This window comes from Apus apus, chromosome 14 (genome assembly GCF_020740795.1).
Source record: "Apus apus isolate bApuApu2 chromosome 14, bApuApu2.pri.cur, whole genome shotgun sequence".
NCBI lineage: Eukaryota > Metazoa > Chordata > Aves > Apodiformes > Apodidae > Apus > Apus apus.
The window spans coordinates 15,228,321-15,247,328 of record NC_067295.1 but is presented as its reverse complement, the minus strand read 5'-3'; the positions used below and the strand labels follow the sequence as shown (position 1 = coordinate 15,247,328).

Genomic DNA, 19,008 nt, shown 5'->3' with positions numbered 1-19,008 from the left:
ACCCCAGGCTGACTGCTGCCAGCCACCACAGCATCACCTCCCAACGTCCAGCTCCTCATGATCCCATTTTTCACAGGTCCAAGGGCCCAGGTGAGTGGGACATGGTGCTGGTGGCTCAGGTGCCACTCAGCTGGCTGGTGGCAGAGCTGCTGCCCTCCCCTGCCCTCTCCTGCACCTGGCTCTGAGGTCTTGTCCTTCAGCTGCCTTGTATCCCAACATTCTCCTTTTTCAGATCAAATTCCCCAAGTGCTGGGGGTGGATCCTTTAAATTTTCATTAGTTTCAGAGCTGGACGTGGCTTCCAAGCATGAGAGAAATGTGCCTGGAGTGCAGGAAATGGCCCACTTAGCTGCAGGAGCAGAGCAGGCTCTTCTGTCAGGCTGACTCCTGGGACCTTGTCCTCCCAGGGGAGCAGGGCAGCTGGAGCTTTTCTTCAGGAGATGTTCAGTCCCACTGCAGAGGTCAAAGAGCCTATGCAGGCTCACCAAGGGAGCAGAGGTTTGGAGGGTGCTTCCAAGTTCTGACACCAAACTGCTGCACAAGGCTGGAGCAGGTCCCCTCTCCATGTCACCCAGCTGACCACGAGAACCTGTGGTTGCTGTTTCAAGGGAGCTTAGAGAAGGGGAGAGACTGAGGCAAGACAATATCCAGCTGAGGCAGCAGAACTTGCAGGGCCAGAGCTCTAACACCTTTGGGACTTTGGTGGGTCGTTTCAGCTTGGTTTGCAAGGGGACAGAGCTCTGAGAGGAGGTGGATTCTCGCAGCTAATGGCTGGGGAGGAGAAGGACTCAACCAGGCTCTCCTGGAGGGAGCAGCTGTGCACAGAAGGGGCTCACCTTGCCAGCAGCACCCAGAGGTGGGCTGGCCAGGCAGCTGCACCCAGCTCTGCCTTCATATCACCTAAAGAATGAGCAGGGAATGTTCTTGCTGTGCCCGTGATGTCCAGAACATGCACAACTAGGTCTTTGCCTCAGCAGGGCAGAGAGGAACATGAAGCCTCCTGAGATGGGAAGAGTCTTCCTTAAAGGAGATGAATTTGCCCAGTGGGTCCCAGGAAGACTGAGGACCTTGGTATGATCACCTCCTTCCTGGCTGGAGAGCTGACAGAAAGGACTCTCTGAGGAGGAATGGTGCCAGGATCAGCAGCTGCTGAAGGAGGAGGAGGAAGAGGCAGGTTGTGTGCCCAGGGCAGGGAGCTGGACACAGGCAGCTGGTGGCAGGGCTGCTGGAGCAGAAGCAAGTGAACACTAAGCTGTCCAGCTTTAAGCTTGCTCAGTAGCTCTACCTGATGTACTGAACTCTCCAGGGATCCAACCTGCCCTCCCACTACTTCCATCTGTTGTTCTGTCTTTGGTTCAACAAACACACACCAAGTCTCTCCACGATGTCTTTGGGGCCTGGGGAAGATGAAGCCTCCAGGCCCCTGAGAAGATGACAGCAGCTAACCCCTGGCTCTGTATTTACTTCCTGAGCTTGTCCCAGCCAGAGGAATTCTCCAACCCTTGCTCCACCAACTCAAGCAGACTGTCTCTGAACACATCCCACTGGAAACCATAGCTAGAGTTCAGAAAGTTTTGTTCCTGGGGACTGATCCTTCCTCCCACCACTCATCTTACTGATGTTAATACCATCCTTTAGACTTTATGTTTTAATGACAAACAAATATTAGTGCTCTCAGAGGCTGGGACTCCATGTGTGTCCATCTGCACAGACACCCACCACAGCAGCATCACCCATGGGGGCTGTGACCATCTTGGCTAGCAAGGCTGGGCTTCAATTTGGTGGATGCTCTCAGAGGTCAGGGAGTCAAAAAGGCAACAGAGCAGCTCTTCAGCCTGGGGAGAAGAGAAGAGAAGGGTGAGGGGAGGGCTCTGATTGCTGGGCATGGCAAAGAAACCTCTTTTCAGAGCTGGGTTCCTTGTATGTGCTGCAGGCAGCAGCATCCTGAGGGTGTTGGCAAGGTTGAACTAATCCCAGCACAGAAGTGGTTGGTCCCACAGCAGGGAAAGATCTGCTGGTTGTAGCCACTCTTTGGGCTGTTCTCAAGATTCACATTTTCAAGGAACTGAGGAAAACCAACAAGATGCAAAGTGCCAAGGGGTCAATCTACCTCCCTCCCAAGCCTCCCTCCTGTGCAGCTCTTTTGGCCTGGCTGCTCCAGAGACAGGGCTGCCTGCTCAGCACCAAGGGCCTAAGGACCAGGCTGTAATTCTGCCTGTGCTACTGAACCCCATGTTTCCCTGAAGCTGTGCTGAGAGCCCACCCCACACAGCTCTTGGGGCCCTCCTCCTGCCAGCACTTTGCCTCTCCTCCTAAGTTTTAGATTTCTTGTGTAGGACTCCAGCCCTTCTGCCTGCTGCTGAGGGGCTGAGAATCCTGCCAAGAGGGGCTGGGATGTGTTCTCCCTGTGTTGCTTTGCTCCAGCCCAAGGTTTCCACTGTCTCTGCAGGGAGGGAGATGCTGGAGCAGCCACTGTGGCTGCTGGCAACAGCTTCAGGGCTGGAGGCAATGGAGGGATTGGTGCTGCCTGCCAGTGGAGGATGGACTGCACATCCATGGGTTCTTCCTGAGGAACAGCTCTGCAGAGACCCTGCAGTCTCTCTGCTCTGGCCCACTGCTGGTGGCAGGTCAGTGACACTGCACTGGCACTGAGGGACAGCCACCCCAGCCTCACCACCTCATCCCAGCCCTCCTGCAGAGCTCCATGTGAGGAGCAGCTGTCCAACCAGAGGACATCCCAGTCCTGAGGCTGAGCACAGCACTCCCTGACAGCTCTCTGAGCACTGAGAAGGTTCCAGCTCGGGTATGGACTGGCTGCAGGGACACCCAGGACTGCCTCAGAGAGGTTCAGCAAAAGGTGGCTCTGTCACTTCCAGAGGTGAGCTGCTCTGTGTGTGCCCAAGATAAGCCTGCAGGAGGATCAGGCACCTGCAGGGTCACTGCCTGAGAATAAGGAACTTCCAAAGCATGAATTAAAGTAGGTCTTTGAAACAGGGCAGCTGAAACGTGCTGGAGAAACACTTGCTTCTCTCAGTGACTGCAGGAGGAGGCAAGACAACTAGCCCAGACACAGAGGACAGCATGGAAATAGTCCACACTTGGAAAGCTGATTTCTCATCCTATTGCCTAGTCCCAAATGACACAGGGAATGAGTATGAAAGTCCTTTTCCCTTCCATGGCTCAAACCTACCAGTAAACACTGCTGCTCTGCTCAAACCACAAGGATTTGAAATCCATGTTCTTTTAACTCCCCTGAACTTTGCCTGATATCATGTTGTTCTCATTAACTTTGACCTGGAAAACCTGGCTGGCACTTCATAAACTCATTAGCAGGAGATCAGAGGATCAAACACCATTTTTAGGGCCATCCTCTGAGGTACAGTCATTCCCTGGTGAGCCTGCTCCTCAGATCTCTCACTGTGATTTCTAAATTCCAAGCTAAAGGCCCGTTTGAAAACAAACATCACTTGCTGCTGTGCTTCTTGGAAGCCTCAATGAGAATCATAGAATGGTTTGGGTTGGAAGGGACCTTCAAGATCATCCATTCCCAACCCCCCTGCATGGGCAGGGACACCTCCCACCAGCCCAGGTTGCTCCAAGCCCCATCCAACCTGCCCTTCAACACTGCCAGGGCTGGGGCAGCCACAGCTTCCCTGGGCAACCTGGGCCAGGCTCTCACCACCCTCACAGCCAAGAATTTCCTCCTCATGTCCAACCTCAATCTCCCCTCTGCCACTTTTGATCCATTCCCCCTTGTCCCCTCGTTACAAGCCCTGCTCAAAATCCTGTAAAAAGAAGCTCTGCACCCACTGCTGGCCCAGATGAGCTGCTGTGAGTAGCCCCTGCTTCCCCCAGCACCAGAGGGATTTGGTTGAGTGGCCCAGGCTGCCAGGAGCAGGGAGAAGGGCTCAACATATTTCCTTTCTCCCTCATCTCTCACAAAAAGCACCAGCAACCTTCTCCCCACAGCCCGGCTCCCCGCAGCCGGGAAGCAGGAGGGATGTTTCTATCAGCCAGAGATACAGAATGTCCTTTTCAAAACAAAGCAGAAAGCAGCCTGGACTTGCTGCCCTGTCACATTGCTTGGCAGCAGCCTGGCACCCTGGTAGCAGCAAGAGCTGTGCTGTGACAGCCCCTGCCAGAGCTGCACAGGCAGCACCTCCTCGGGCACTGCAGCACCCACCAGCCCTGCTACACCCGGGGGGGATTCCACCCAGCCTTTGGGAAAGCTGCTGAAAACAGCAATTGTCCACTTTGGGGGAAGGTTTGGGGGGGTTTTGGCTGGTTTAAAAGCAAGAACCCAGGCTTGAAAGAAGGCTCTTTTAAGGCTCAGTCCTTTAAGCACTGGTACTGAAGGCACCAGCCCTGAGATGTTTCGTGACGTTACAAACATATCTCACTCTCCTGCTGGGTTTTCTTGGGGAGCAAAAGGGATCTTGTTTGTTTTGTACTCAACTTTTATGATTATAGCCAGAGTTTTTATAGGTATTTATGCAGTTTATTCCCATTAGCTGTCCCCATGTGTTGCAAAACCTGGAGCATAATGTGTCCTTTCTTGAGATGAGCCACTGAGAAAATACTCATCCAGCCCATCCCTAGGATGGCTAAGGGCTTCATTCCTCCTCTTCCATTTGGATTTGGGCTCCTTCTACCTGCACACAGGACACGTGCCAGCTTGGCAGTGGGGCTGAATGAACATTGGAAGCTCCATCCCTGGAAGTTTTGAAGGGCAGGTTGGATGGAGCCCTGAGCAACCTGGGCTGGTGGGAGGACTTTTAAGCAGGGCTTGTAATGAGGGGACAAGGGGGAATGGATCAAAAGGAGAAGAGGGGAGATTGAGGTTGGATGTGAGGAGGAAATTCTTGGCTGTGAGGGTGGTGAGAGCCTGGCCCAGGTTGCCCAGGGAAGCTGTGGCTGCCCCAGCCCTGGCAGTGTTGAAGGGCAGGTTGGATGGGGCTTGGAGCAACCTGGGCTGGTGGGAGGTGTCCCTGCCCATGCAGGGGGTTGGGATTAGATGATCTTGAAGGTCCCTTCCAATCCAAACCATTCTATGATTATACAATTTTGGACAAGTATCAGATTGTTAGTGACACTTACATACTTAGTAAGTGTAACACCAAGTGTTGATTCTTCATAAAAAGTAACCAACATCTGAATCTTTATCAAAGTCTCCAGATCCCTTGGTTCAAAGTGTAAGGTGGAAGACACTTTGACAGGGTTTTGGTCCCACCTTGCACCACGTGGTGGGCTCTGTCTCATAGACATTGACATTTTCTTCCAAACTCCAAGGTATTTGGACACGTTTCACTCACCACAGGGGCACAGAGGGTGTGTATCTGTGCCATAAACTTCTCTACTTGCCTGTTTCTCATTTTGGGGATAAAGGAGGTGCTGTGCAGTATCCAGGAGTGACTGCTTCTGCCAACAGACCCTGGGGGAAAGAAAAAGGGAAGGCAGGGTTACTTTGCCATCTCAGTTGTCTGAGCAGATGACCTAGCTCTGAGGAGGACTATGCTCTGTGCCAGCAGCTCTGGCCATGTGCATCTGCTGCTGAACTTCTTTACACAGATAAATCCTGGGGTTTACATAGCTTTGTATAAATGGATTTGGATTCTTAAAATATAAGCCTTCAAACAAACAGTAACGACCTCTTGCATAATGGGGTCTCTGGGGCAGTGGGAAATACACAGAAATGAAGGCAGGTAGGTCTGTGCAAGGCTCTGTTTCTCAATAAAGACCATCTGTGTGTTTCCCCCAAAGCCCAGGACTCCCTAAAGCTGCCTCAGCAGCAGGGGCTGCTCCACTGGTCCTTGCTCTGCTCTTCTCCCCCTCAAGCCACACGAGAGCTGACCACACGACTTACCGAAGAAAAACTCAAAGTCAAGATATCAACTTCAAAATTGCCTTTTAGACTAAGCCCAGGCTCAGAGTCTTAGGCTTGAAAACTCTCCAGAGGCTTTGGAAACCACTCCCTGCTCCCTGCCCCCATAGCCAGGTACTGTGCTTGGCAACAGTTTTTTTTCCTGCAGTTGTTTTCAACAGCTCCAAGGCTTTACCTCTCATGTGTTCAGTTCTTGGTTTCTACACCTCCTTTCCCTCCAAAGCTCCCAGAGATGAGCTTCCTATAGGGATAACATCCCTCCGTGCCAACACCAATTAACACTTGGTAAGAATGTTTCAACAGGGAGGAAAAACATCCAGCTAAGTTCCTCAACACTTGGCTCTTGTCCTGATTGCACGACAGTGTCCAAAGCCAGGAAGGCAGAAGGCACAGTCCAGTTGTCTTCTGATGCAGCTCACTTCTTGTGTGCTTTGGTCCAACTCTCCTCACCAAGTTCAGTACAACCTCAACTAGGTGAGGACCCGTGCACAACAGGTCCTAACAATCTTATGGGCATCTGAAAGTACTTTTTAGAAGCTCAGACAACCACAGAGGAGCCAACACTATTCAATCAGTATCACCTACTAAGGTATCTAAATCTAGGGGGTGGTGCACAAAAAGCAGAGTGTGCTTTTCTTCCAGGAGCTGCTTTGAATCTCCTTGTGAATTCTTCCCTCTGCCACCCTGCAGCTAGGAAATCTGGCTGGAGAAACAAGTTCTGACAGGGAACATTCTGATGCTTCAGAGATTGGAGAGCCAGGCAGAAGGATGCTGGCAGAACAAGAAAGGTAAGTCCCGCATCATTTTTCCTTGTCTGTGGCTAGGATTGTGTCAGTTCCTCCACTGGAATCTCCCTCTGGTGCCCACCACTCTGAAGCTGTGCTGCAGCTGCCCCTCACCTCTTCCACACACTCACTTCACTCTGCCCTGTGAGTTGCCCTTGGCACCCTCCCAGATTCTCCCAGATTCCTGCTCTGGCTCCGCTCTTGGCAGTTACTCAAGCTCCCAGGCTGCTTTTGTGCCCTCACCTCCATGCATTTTATCCCCTTCTCTTGTTCTTCCTGCCCTTTGGTGCAGAACTAATCCCTTCAGAGATACCCAGAGACTGGACAGAGCGGGCACTGCTGCTGGACAACCAGCACTGCCCAGTTCTGAGGGTCTGTTTCTGTCTGTAAGGGCAACTGCTCTGCACAGCTCATCCTGCAGGGACTGGAGGTCTCTCCTTGCTGTGCCACTGCTAGAGCTGGCTTGGGAAAGCTTTACCAGGCTCTGAACCACCAGCAGTTACACTAGCAAAGCCCACATTGGTCCCTTCAACACCTGATTCCTCTTCCCTATCACAGCCCACCTCTCACCTCATACCCCAGCCTTCCACACAGATGGCAAGGCTTCTCCCTGCAGCACAAAGCCCAGGTAAGGTGGCCCAGCTGTGAATCAACTCCCAGGGCTGTAAAATCATCTCTTAAAAACCGTGGTGCTTCAGCAATGCAGCTGAAATGCAGGCCAGAGCCTGGGCAGGTTTTGGAATCCAGGACTGTGGCAGCAAGAGGGAAATAAACACACAGAGATTCACTCAGTACAAGACACATCCCGTGGCTCCTGCTGATGGAGTCATGAGTATAATTAACCTCAGACATTATTTTGAAATGTTTATGAACTAAGCAATGAAGACCTTTTAGCATGAAGTGTCCTGATGAGACACCAGCTCAAGCCAGGCTGGGTTGTCAAAGATATTTGCAAAGTTGATTTTAAACAGCACGATGGCTCCTGATACAGTAAGGGTGGGAGTTTCCTGCTGGCTAAAATTGATCTACCCAAGGATTGCTGGCTCCTTTCTTCCCCATCCTTGGGCACACCTTGTTCCCTCCCTTCCACAGGCCTCACTGGTTATGAAGGCAAGCATGTTTTTGTAGAGGTGGTTTTAAATGGCTCCAGAACTTATGCATGTGTAGTTTGCAGCTTGGCAAGGAAGTTTATCCATTGTCCAGTGAGCCACAGTGGCACCAAGCAGGATGAGCAGTGCAAGATGCAGCTGAGACTGGCATCTGTTCCTCCTCTTCCTCCTTCTCAGCCCCTTGGCTCTCTGTGAGTGGCCATGACTGCAAGGTTTGCTCTGGGGGTGCTGCCTTCAGACTGGCAACCATGAGACATCTCCCCAGTGAGGCCTACAGGAGAGGGAAGGATTGAGTTGCTGCTGCTCTTCAGAGAATCACAGAGAGGTGAAGGTTGGAGGGGACCTTCAAGATCATCTAGATCCAACCCCCTGCATGGGCAGGGACACCTCCCACCAGCCCAGGTTGCTCCAAGCCCCATCCAACCTGCCCTTCAGCACTGCCAGGGCTGGGGCAGCCACAGCTTCCCTGGGCAACCTGTTTGAGCACCTCTTGTTGTGCATGACTCATGACTCTGATGAGAAAAAGCCCAGGGAAAATAAAAAGATGGAGGATCTGGTCTCAGCTGCCAGCTCTGCTGCCAGCCACTCTCTTCAGCAGGGATCTCTGGGGTTCCCAACAGCTCACCTTTTTCCTCTAAACCAGGGAAAGAGTGGGAGAAAACTCAATGGAAAGGACTTCAGCAACTTGCTCTTTGCTTCCCTTCGGTGCTGTACCTTGCAAGGTGAGAGGCTCAGGATGGGGGTCCCAAGGGTGTGATTTTAAATGAATGGGAGGAATAGATCCACATTTCATCAGGAGCTTCAAAAACATTTTTGAAAAGTTACTGGTGACATTTGTTCCAACTTCCCAGGTGTGGCCTTGTGACTGAGCACCATAACATTTCAAAGGATGAGAACTCCAAGGTGTCTACCAACTTGGATGTTCAGATTTGATCCCCCTGATCCTTGTGAACTTGAATTCCTTATTCATGTCCCACGGACAAGTGTTACCTGGAAGTCCTCTAGATGGTACAGCCAATGTCACCACAGCCTCATCAGTGTGGGTGCTGGAGTGCTCTTTACTGGAATTGTCAGAAAACCAGGCTCTCTTGACTTCCTATCCCAGAGGAAACCACGTGCAGGAACTACCCATCACGTTGCCAAATCCCAGCCCCTGTGCAAGGGAACTTTCCCTTTGGGAGACAGTGGGTTAATTAGCCTGATAATCATTCTATTTCACTAATCAGTCCCTGTAGAGGGGTTCTGTTTGTTTTATCAGGCTTAAAAATCCTCAACTCCCATTTCTGGTGATTTATTTTAGAGGCTGATGTTTTATTTTACTCTCTGGCATTTATTTTAAGTTCTTGGGTTTGGGGTTCTTCCTTAGCAAACACAGAACCTACTAAGACATTTCTCTTCAGAATTTGATCCATTCCAGAGGTCTATGCCCAATCTGAGCCCTTATTTCAGAAAATTCCTTGTATTTGTGGACTCCAAGCCTCACAGACACTCCAAGCCCTTAACAAACAACACAACTCAGTATTTAAGGTCCAGGATTTTGAAAGTGGGGGATGCTCTGAGATGCTGACCCCGTGGTAACAACGTAACTTCAGAAGAAGGGGTTGCCTTTGAGGGCCACCTAACACCTGAGGAGAGTCTGAACTGGCAGTGAATTGTGGAGAAGAAAGTCAGCTGCTCTCCTTCAGATCACAAACTCCCTAGCAGGGGGTTAGGACAGCCCTGACAAAGCCACATTGTCCCCACTCACCTGTCCAGCAGGGAGTCGAAGCAAAGGACCGCGTTGTCTCGCTGTGCTGCCAGCACCAGGCACAAGCCATCCAGCAAGAGGGAACACTGCAGGAGAGGGAAGAACAGAGCTTTGGTGTTGGTATCCACAGAAATGAGTCGGTGAGGCTCACTGGTGGAGGGCTGAGAGCACAGGTAACTGCTCGTGTGCTGTGTGAGGGGATGGAAGCCACGAAGCAACAGAGTGTTTCAAATGGGAAGAGTGTCACCTCTGACCTGTTAGTTCCCCTGCTCCTGTGGCACACCAGTATTCCTGTCCCCTTCCCTCAGAGTGAAAATAAGCAGGTTATTAGGTGTGTTACTCAGTCACTAAGTCTGCTGGAAGCAGGAATACGGAGAGAACTCCAGATTATAGCAGAAGATATTATAGCAGAAAGGCTTATTACTTGAAGGAGCCCATTTCCCTTCTGGCAAGGGAAAGCAGAGGCTGTAGTGGTCACCTCTGGCTCAGCCCTGCTGGAAACACACCAGCTCTGCCCAGAGTAATTCATCTCTGACAGGAGGAAGGGTTTCCATTGCCAGGAGAGCAGTGTCACTGCCACAGCTCTCCTTCCCATCCACTGATTTGTCCTTCCTAGAGAGCTGTGCACATTCCTGTGTGCAGAGGAATGACATCCTCAGGAGAACTGGGGGAGAAGAAACTAGTGCTTAGACTAATTGGATGTTGGATGTAATTGCTAGTTCTATACAGATGTACTTCAAAGGGATGCTGTCAGTTTAAAAAAAACACAACATAACCTGAATAGATCCTACCTGTTCTCATTACAGATAACACCCAAGACTCTTCTAACTGAAAGGCTGGAAGCAGAAGTGTTTGTACTTTTTCAGAGGGACTGCTGAGTGTGTCTGACAGCCCTTTGTTGATTGCTACCTCCAGTACCAGGAGTTCCCCCTTTGTTTTACTCTCTGCTCCTGACAGCACTTTCTCGCATATTCTGCCTTACAGCTGTGCCCCAATAAGGTTCCCAACATGGTGGCTTCTCCTACACCAGGAGCAGAGAGAAAAGCAGTTTGGGCCAGGAACTCCAGTGACAGAAAGCAGTGTTATCTGCTCCCCCCAGAAGCACAACTCGTGCTGAGGACCTGGGAGCACTTGCTCAGGCCCCATGCTGGGCTGCAGCTCGAGCTGTCAGCACCAGCTACCTGAGAGGTGAAACAAAATCTCTGCCCAGAGCTCCAGGGCACAGTCCAAAATGTGGAGGGGTTTCTTTAGCACTGTGGAAGAGGATTAACAGGGAGAAATTAGAGCAAGAACCTGCATTTGCCTGGAAAACGAGACAGGCCACGGCAGCAGAATATACTTAACAGCAACAACTGCCCACTGGAAGGTGAATGGGACAAAATGTTGAACAGGGACGTGTCATCCACACTAAGGACCTGCTCAGAGGTGCTGGTGTCAAGGCGAGGTGTCAGTGAGCTAGCAGAGACACAGGGACACAAGGCAGGGCCAAGCTGTCCCGGCACGCTGCCCACACTGCTCACCAGAGCTAGCAGAGCTCAGTGCTGGGCTAAGACTGCTACCAAAGCAAGTTTACTGGGCACCTCAGCACAGGAGGGCAGTAAAAAGCTCCTCTTTTGTGCTAAGGAAGCAGAGCACAAGCTCCAGCTGGTTCCTACCTTTGCTGCAACACTGCACTTGGCCCTGCTGAGTGTCTCAGAGATGCAGTGAGCTTGTGGGGCGTCCAGGACGGTGAGACGAGCTCCAGTGACACTGAAACCTTGGCCAAGAAGCTGCTCAAGCAGTTCCACATATGGGGGGTGCTCTGAACCCCGAAGGATTATCCCAGGCAGGAGGAGGCAAGTGGTTTGGCAGAGGTTACCAAGCAATGGCTGATCTGCTGGGAAAAGATCGAAACACAGCACAGGCTTATTTTGTATCTCCCCCTCCCCATCAACTGCCAATCCTGTAAGTAATTGCTCCCTGCCACAGCCAAGTAACTGGAAGATGAGAGGCACTCAGGCATTGCTCTATGGCTGGGGACGTTCACAGATGCAATTGCTCATCCTCAGCTGTCAGAGGGCTGTGTGCCTACGTGGGGATCACAAGCCAGCAGTAGTGACCCCATTTCAGGAGTCAGACAAGGACAGCTGCTGCTCTGCTGCAGGAGATACCACTCCATTTCGTTTCTTCCAAGCCAAGAAATCTGTTAATCCACCTGCTTGCATAATCCAAACTGGAATTCTGATCAGCATACATGAGACTTAACGTATTTCCTATTTTCCTCATGGTAAATCCGTCTGCCCAGCAGGCAGCAGCTCTGAGGTGATGATTTGCTGATGGCAGAGGTTTCCTTGTGAGCAAGAGCTACCTCTAGTGTTCACGGGAGACCCTGGAGTGCCTGATGTGCCTGCCTTGCTGGAGGCACTTCCTATATTGTGCCTGACAGCTCAGAAATCACGTGTGCTTGCTTTTCCAGGACAGTAACTCGTTGAAATATATTTTCGGAGACACAAACGCTGCTTTCCTTTTGACTCTGCTTAGGCATCTTCAAAGCAAATAGATCCTCACACACCAGGAAAGCAGAGGCACGTCTTTTGAGATCTGCTCCCAACACTTGGCTGCCCAAAGCTCACCAAATACTTGTGCTTTTTGCCACAACAAGTACTTATTTTTAATTTTAGTTTAGTTTAACTTCTGCAGTCTCCTCTGACAATCAGGAAGTACTTCAGTCACAGCAGGCCTGTGCTGCAGGGCTGGGCCTTTCCCATCTTGCAGTCAATTAATGGGGGAAAAACCTCCTGTCAGCAATAGAGACACAGGATATTTTGGACTGGAGAGACCTGCACATCTCCTCTCACTGCAGTGTTGTGCTCTGAACACAGCCTGAGCTTACACACCCCACAGGAAACACAACAGAGCTGTGACCACATCTCTGCAGCTTACCCAGCTGAAAAGGTCAGAGAGCTACACGCGGAGCAGACTGGTCACCTCAAAAAGCTGCTCTTCCTGACACACAGTTGCCAACCTCTTGCTTCAGGAGCCACACAGCTCCTCAGGAACATCCGTGAGCTTATGAGATAAGCCTCACCCTTCCCTGCAGGCAGCAGTGAAGCCTTTGTGCAGCCAGGCTCTGATGTATCAGTGTGCAGTGTGAGAAAAGAAGCTTGCCTGAGGATGTGTGACTTCTGTCATGAGCATAAAGCATGTGCAGAGCTCAGCCCAAAGCCAACACGAGACAGAATTCTTTGAAAGGAAATTGAACTGAAAGGAAATCATTAATTCATCATTACCTTGGGAAAATCCTCCTTCAGAGACACCCTGAACAACAGTGATTTGATGCCTACCAAGCAGCTCTGCTGTCATGGAGGCAAAGGCCTTGACTCACCACCATCCTCCTTGCACTTCTATGTGTGCTCTCATGCTCTGCCACCCTCACAGGAGAGAAGTTTTTCTTTATGTTTAAGCTAAACCTCCTGTGCTCCAGCTTGTGCCCATTGCCCCTTGTCCTGTCACTGGACACCCCTGGGAAGAGTCTGGTCCCCCCTCCTGCCACCCCCTGTAGATACTGCCCAGCACTGAGGAGATCCCCCCTCAGCCTCCTCCTCTCCAGCTGAGCAGCCCCAGCTCTCCCAGCCTTTCCTCATGTGGTAGGTGGTAGTTTTCCTGCTGGGATTAACAATGGCAGCAACTGGGTGTAGCACAGGAACATTCTTGCAGCTGCTTGCCAGTCACATCAACTCAAGCTGCAGGACTGAGAATGACCTGGGCGCAAACAAGTCTGATCCCCAGTGAACACCACATGGATGCTCACCTGGTCATTGCTTGTTAAGAAAGGCTTGGGATCAATCCCCAACATCCCAACATGGAAGCATCCCCGTGTGTTCGTTAACATCTCCTGATACCCATGGGGCTGCATCACAGCCTGGGTTGTATTCATGCCTATCAAGTCAAATCAACAGAAAAAGGTCCAGAGAAAGTCTTGGCATCTGAGGGAAATGGACAAGCTGAAGCTTCAACTTCTAATCAAAGTCAGACCAGCAATAACTGGAATTCATTTTGAGCTGGCAGCTGTTCAGCAGCTAGTGGGAACTCAGTGAGAACAGTTCCTGAGAGTCAGATGTCCACACTGCCAAAAGCATTCCCTGCATACATTGTTATTTATCTACCCAAGAACAGAATGTCCCCAAACCACCCATCCCCACGGGGTCTTGGCCTCTCGTGGCAGACTTTGAATGGACACGCAAAGTTGGTGCTGAAACACATTGTAAAAGCTCAGCAGAGAAACGTGAGCTGGTGTTACACTCGCTGTGGTGACAGTGCTTGTTCTCCTGCTGGTGACAGGTCAGCCCTTCTGAACCAACCACCCTGTGTTTAAAGCCCTTGGCAGTGGAAGAGCCTGGCAGGCAAACTGTTAAATGCTCGGACAAGCCCGGAGCTGCTCCTCGCAGCTCAGGCTTGTCTCTCCTTTCTGAAAGGACATCAATACCAAATCTTGCTGCCACCAGATGGTTTGGCCTGCTGTCCAATTAATCGATAACCATCTCAATCTTCAGCATTTCCTTACCAAGCCTGCACGTTTGCTCAGAGCCCACCACACGGAGTGACCCTCCTGCTCCACGGCGGGTGATCTTGCGCTGCCTGGTGCCTTCCAGGCTGGCCACGGGGTCACGTTGCAGGTTAGAGATCTGCAGGAGGGAAAGCAGGGAGCGGGTGACAAGCCCTGTGAACACCATGAATTACTTCATCAGAAAGGGTAACACTTCTCCGAGGCTGATTGAGGCAAGCTGTGAAGCTTTTGGTGGTGTGTGGGTCTGTAATTGTCAGCCTAGAAAACACCCGCTTGCCTAGAGAGACCAGAACAGTCTTTGTTTTAATTGGGGGTTTATTCAGTACAGCATCTTGTCACCCTTTTAAAGGTCCCCTTTCTAAGGTCTCTGCTGCCAGCTTTCCAAGACCAGACACTCAAGGACTGGAAGGGTCTGTCAGCTTTATCTCGTGCCACACTGGTGTGTAGCAGCTCCCTTCCTTCCATCTCTGACTGAACTGGCACATCTGAGTGTCCCAGCACAGCCCAGTCATGATGCTCTGGACTTTGGAGGAGCAGCTGAAGGAACTGGGGGTGTTCAGGCTGGAGGAGGCTGAAGGGAGACCTTCTTGCTCTCTGCAACTGCCTGAAAGGAGGTTGGAGCAAGTGGGGGTGTTGGTCTTCCAAGTAACTAGTGATAGGACAAGAGGAAAGGGCCTCAAGTTGCATCAGGGGAGGTCTAGATTGGAACTAAGGAAAAAATTATTTACTGAAAGAGTGGTCAGGCACTGGAACAGGCTGTCCAGGGCAGTGGTGAAGTCACCATCCCTGGAGGTGTTCAAAAAACATGTAGCCATGGCACTTGGGGACATAGTTTAGTTGGATGGTGGTGTTGGGTTGATGTTTGGACTTAATGACCTTAGAGATCTTTTCCAACCTTAATGATTCAATAATGCTGAGTTGCAGAGGGGCAGCATCCACAGTAGTGAAGCATATTACAGATGTGGCTGCTTCCACTTCCAGGGTTAGTCTCCATGGACTAACCCACCTGGGTTGCCTCTGTGCCCCACGGAAACAGCAAGGCTCAAAAATTTCCATCCCTTAGTTGGGCATAACCCAAACCATTTCACACTCTGGTTTGGAGAAGATAAGAGTGGAAATGACACACAAAACTAGCTGAACAGGAAAGATGAGAGTTTGATTTTAGCCACTGGCAAAGGGCAATGGTTTGAATCACAGCCCAGTGTGGTGTGAAGGGCCAGGTGAGCAGGAGCAGCCCACGCCAGTACTGGTGGGCTTCTGGGCACTGCCTACAACACAAGCCAAGAGTCTGAGACTCTATGTCTCTACCTGTGAGCAGGGAGGGATGCAGGCACCCAGCAGCTGCCTGAACTTCACAGCATGAGATGTCTTACAGGAGATGGCACCACCCTTTCCATTGTTGTGGAGGGGTAGCTCTTCTGGCAGGGCACAAGGGACAACAGCCTTGCCACACAAATAGGGCAGAGCTCCACGCTGTGAGCATGTGGGTGTTCACAGACTGTGGGGGACACGTGGCAGCCAGGGAGTTACATTGTCAGTGCTCCCACTTCACCTCCATTCCTGAATGCCACGTGAGAAAAGCTGGTGTTGGATTAAAACTGGCAGAGGGGAGATTGAGGTTGGACATGAGGAGGAAATTCTTGGCTGTGAGGGTGGTGAGAGCCTGGCCCAGGTTGCCCAGGGAAGCTGTGGCTGCCCCATCCCTGGCAGTGTTGAAGGGCAGGTTGGATGGGGCTTGGAGCAACCTGGGCTGGTGGGAGGTGTCCCTGCCCATGCAGGGGGTTGGATCTAGATGATCTTGAAGGTCCCTTCCAACCCAGTCTGGGGTTCTCTAGCAAAAACCCAGTTTTTGGGCCAACTGTGTCTTAGCAATCAGCGATGCTGCTGCTGTCCCTCTCTGTGACCTGCTTCCAAAGCAATGTTGACTCCATCTGGGAACTTTGCTTCTGAAGAATGAGCCCCTCAGCCCTCCTGAATTTACAGCCCAGGTTATTGAACAAACATATCTGAACAAGCCCTTTTCCACTGAGACTGTCTGGGTCAACCCAAAGTTAGCACGTGGTGGTAGAAACACCCACAGGAGAGGGAAGAAAATTGGCAGCTGGTGACAGACAGACAGCAAATGGGAAAAAAAAAAAGGGTAAGAAGAAGTCCTGGGATAGCAAGGCCAAAGCCACTGCTCTGGCACAGCAGGACACTTCTCAGGAAAGGGCAGAATCCTACCTCTTCCTCCTCTAATGTCTGCCAGTCGGAGCAGCACAGCCCTTCTGGGAAAAACAGCTTCACATCCCGGACAGCTATTGGATAGGATTTGGAGCCTGAGAGATAAATACAATGAGAAGATTCTCTCAGGCCATGAATTAAACATTCTCTAGACTCACACTCATCTTTCTGAGATTGATGATGTGCAACTTATTGAAGTAATTGCTTTCAAGGCCAGCTGTTCTGTACAGTAATAGCAAACATTTAAAGCCATTATATTTAGAATAGTTTCACTGCCTTCTTATTATTTTGATTCTGTCCTATTATTGCTCAGCTTGTTCTCCATGTAAACAAGACTCCTTCTATTTCCTAACAGTGCACTCAAGGGAACAGTGTTAAGGAGCCTGTGAAACTCTTCAATACCAGCTCCAGTTCCCCTTTGTTGCTCCCCTGCTTCTGGATCACATCAGGCTCATCTTCCTGAATGGGAATGAAGGAAACAAATGTGTGTGGCAACAATAATGCAAGTCCCAAATATGCTGGGGGTTCTGATTTACAACAGAAATCAGAATTAGACATTGCTGATGGCAGTACATTTTCTGTTCACCTGGGGTCAAGAAGGGTAAACAGGGACTGGAACAGGTACAGGGAAATAACATGAGGATCATGGAAGGAACAGAGAATGATCTGAAGAGTTAACACTAAAAGACCTTGGCTTGCTTGACCCAACATGACACAGAGCTGAGAAGGAAGCTGATTTCTGATAAACACATCAGGGTGCAAAAGGTCAGGGAAGAAAAGAGGACTACTTAGAATTGAAGTACAGGTATTGGCAGAAGAACAAATGGATACACACTATGGATGACTGTACTGAAGTTTGAAAATGTCACATTTTTAGCTATCAGAGCAGTGAGGTTCTGTACCAACCATCCAGCTGGGGTGGATGCTTATGAAAGGGAATCCAGGATGCAGTTGGCTGTGAGAGAATTAACTGAGCTCAGTGACTTGAGAGGTCCCTCCAGGCTCAGCATCTGAATATCTCCCTATAAAGCAACAGTGTTATAAAGCATTAACTCAGCCTGTTTTCAGATTTGTGGGTGGAAAATGTTAGAGAAGGAAAAGCTATTTCTGTGTAACTGGAGTTCAGATAGATTGTCAATGTGCTGGCACAGATCCATACTCCTGGGATACAAATACACAAAACACAAATACCCTTTGAAATATTTCCACTTTTGCAGGCTACCCATTCAAAGCATGGTGGTTTACTGTTCTTAGAGCACCCAGCCCTGTTTGAACTTCATAATTCTAGGTACTGTGCAGCCAGAGTCCTTAGCACAGTAGTTTACAACCCTAGGATGGCATAAGTCCCCCGTGCATAAATTGTGCTGGATCCTTTATGCACTTCTATGTCAAATCTTCCTTGTTTAAATCACTGATCCCATTAGAGAAGACACAGATGCTGCCAAAACTAGCAACATTTTACTCTCACTTTGCTCCAGGTATAAGGCTGTACAAGATGCACGTGGAAGGGCTCTCTGAGTTCAAGAAAAAGCACCAGACAATGAGTCCACGAGCCCCAGAAGAGAGGAGAGGAGGGCAGGCTGAGCTCTGCAGCTGAGCCTCTGAGGATTGAATCTGCATGCCTTGGTTCAACAGCACCACTGGAACCTGGTCTTAACCTCACTGGAATTTCCCCAGGCACTCTGGGAGGAAACACACAGTTAGTTTGTTCTACTTCAGCAAGATGGCATCAACTAGAGATCTTCCTCAGCTGGGGCAAAACTGAGAAGGCTTCATTCTCCTGCCCAGGAAAGGGAGATGTTCTTCCACAGTCCCCCAAATTACTGCTCATGCCATGATCGTGCCCTTCCTGCTTAACTTGTAGGTAAATGTTTCACCCTTCTTGGAGGACAAGCTCCTGGAGGTTCAATGGGTTATGGACACTCCTTTCCTTAGGGACAGACTCCTCCCTGGCACAGCAGCTGGATCAGATTCTTGAGGCAGAGCTAAGGAGCACATCAGATGTGGCTGCACCCATGTCTTGAGGGCGTGCAAGGATGGCTCTGCAATGCACAAGCTGCTCTCAGAGGTGGTGGTCAGCTAGTTCAGCTCTGGGCTCAGCCCAGTCTTAGAAGGAAGCAGGGATCTGAAGGGAATCCCTAGGCAGGCATCAGAGGGTTTCCCCACACAGGGAACTGTGACTCCCAGTGAAAGCTGGGATGAGACTCAGTCACTCTTGCTGCTATAAACTAATCCTTAACTGGGTGATGGTTGGGATGCTCTAGCTGTAGAGCATGCCTGTCTGAGGTTTTGGGTATAAATTACCCATTCTTAGCTATGACTGACCATGAGTTCCCATTCTCAATGCACAGAATCACAGAATCTTAGGGGTTGGAAGGGACCTCGAAAGTCCAAGCCCCCTGACAGAGCAGGATCACCTAGAGCACATCACACAGGAACACGTGGAACACAGTCCATTAATCTTGATAGCAAAGAGAAGCAAGGGCTGATGGTGGGAAAGCAGTTAGTGAAGAGCCCTGACCATTTATTTTGTGTAGGTAGATCCTGCTCTTCAGTCACTCCTACGAATGAGATCCTGTGAGTAATCACAGTGGGAAAGCTCTCTCAGTTCACTCTTGGTCCTGAGGATTATGATTATGTCTAACAACAAAAGGTTCTACATCAAGAGATTGGTTCTCTTCCCCAGAGGGTACGTGGTGGAACTTCTTCCCTACCAGT

General features: G+C 50.4%; 1 protein-coding gene across 1 annotated transcript in view; it reads right to left on the bottom strand.

Annotated features, from left to right (window-relative positions):
- Positions 1-1,661: 1,661 nt before the first annotated feature.
- The window catches only part of DNAAF8 (dynein axonemal assembly factor 8), a 95,240-nt gene continuing 77,893 nt past the window's right edge, over positions 1,662-19,008 (bottom strand). Inside the window, exons 27-32 of the mRNA XM_051632005.1 lie at positions 16,291-16,385; positions 14,065-14,185; positions 11,177-11,394; positions 9,522-9,607; positions 5,361-5,430; positions 1,662-1,834 (exon numbers count right to left, since the gene is read on the bottom strand). Coding sequence (XP_051487965.1) covers positions 1,757-1,834; positions 5,361-5,430; positions 9,522-9,607; positions 11,177-11,394; positions 14,065-14,185; positions 16,291-16,385 — 668 coding nt within the window. The 3' untranslated portion in view covers positions 1,662-1,756. The remainder of the gene's footprint in view (positions 1,835-5,360; positions 5,431-9,521; positions 9,608-11,176; positions 11,395-14,064; positions 14,186-16,290; positions 16,386-19,008) is intronic.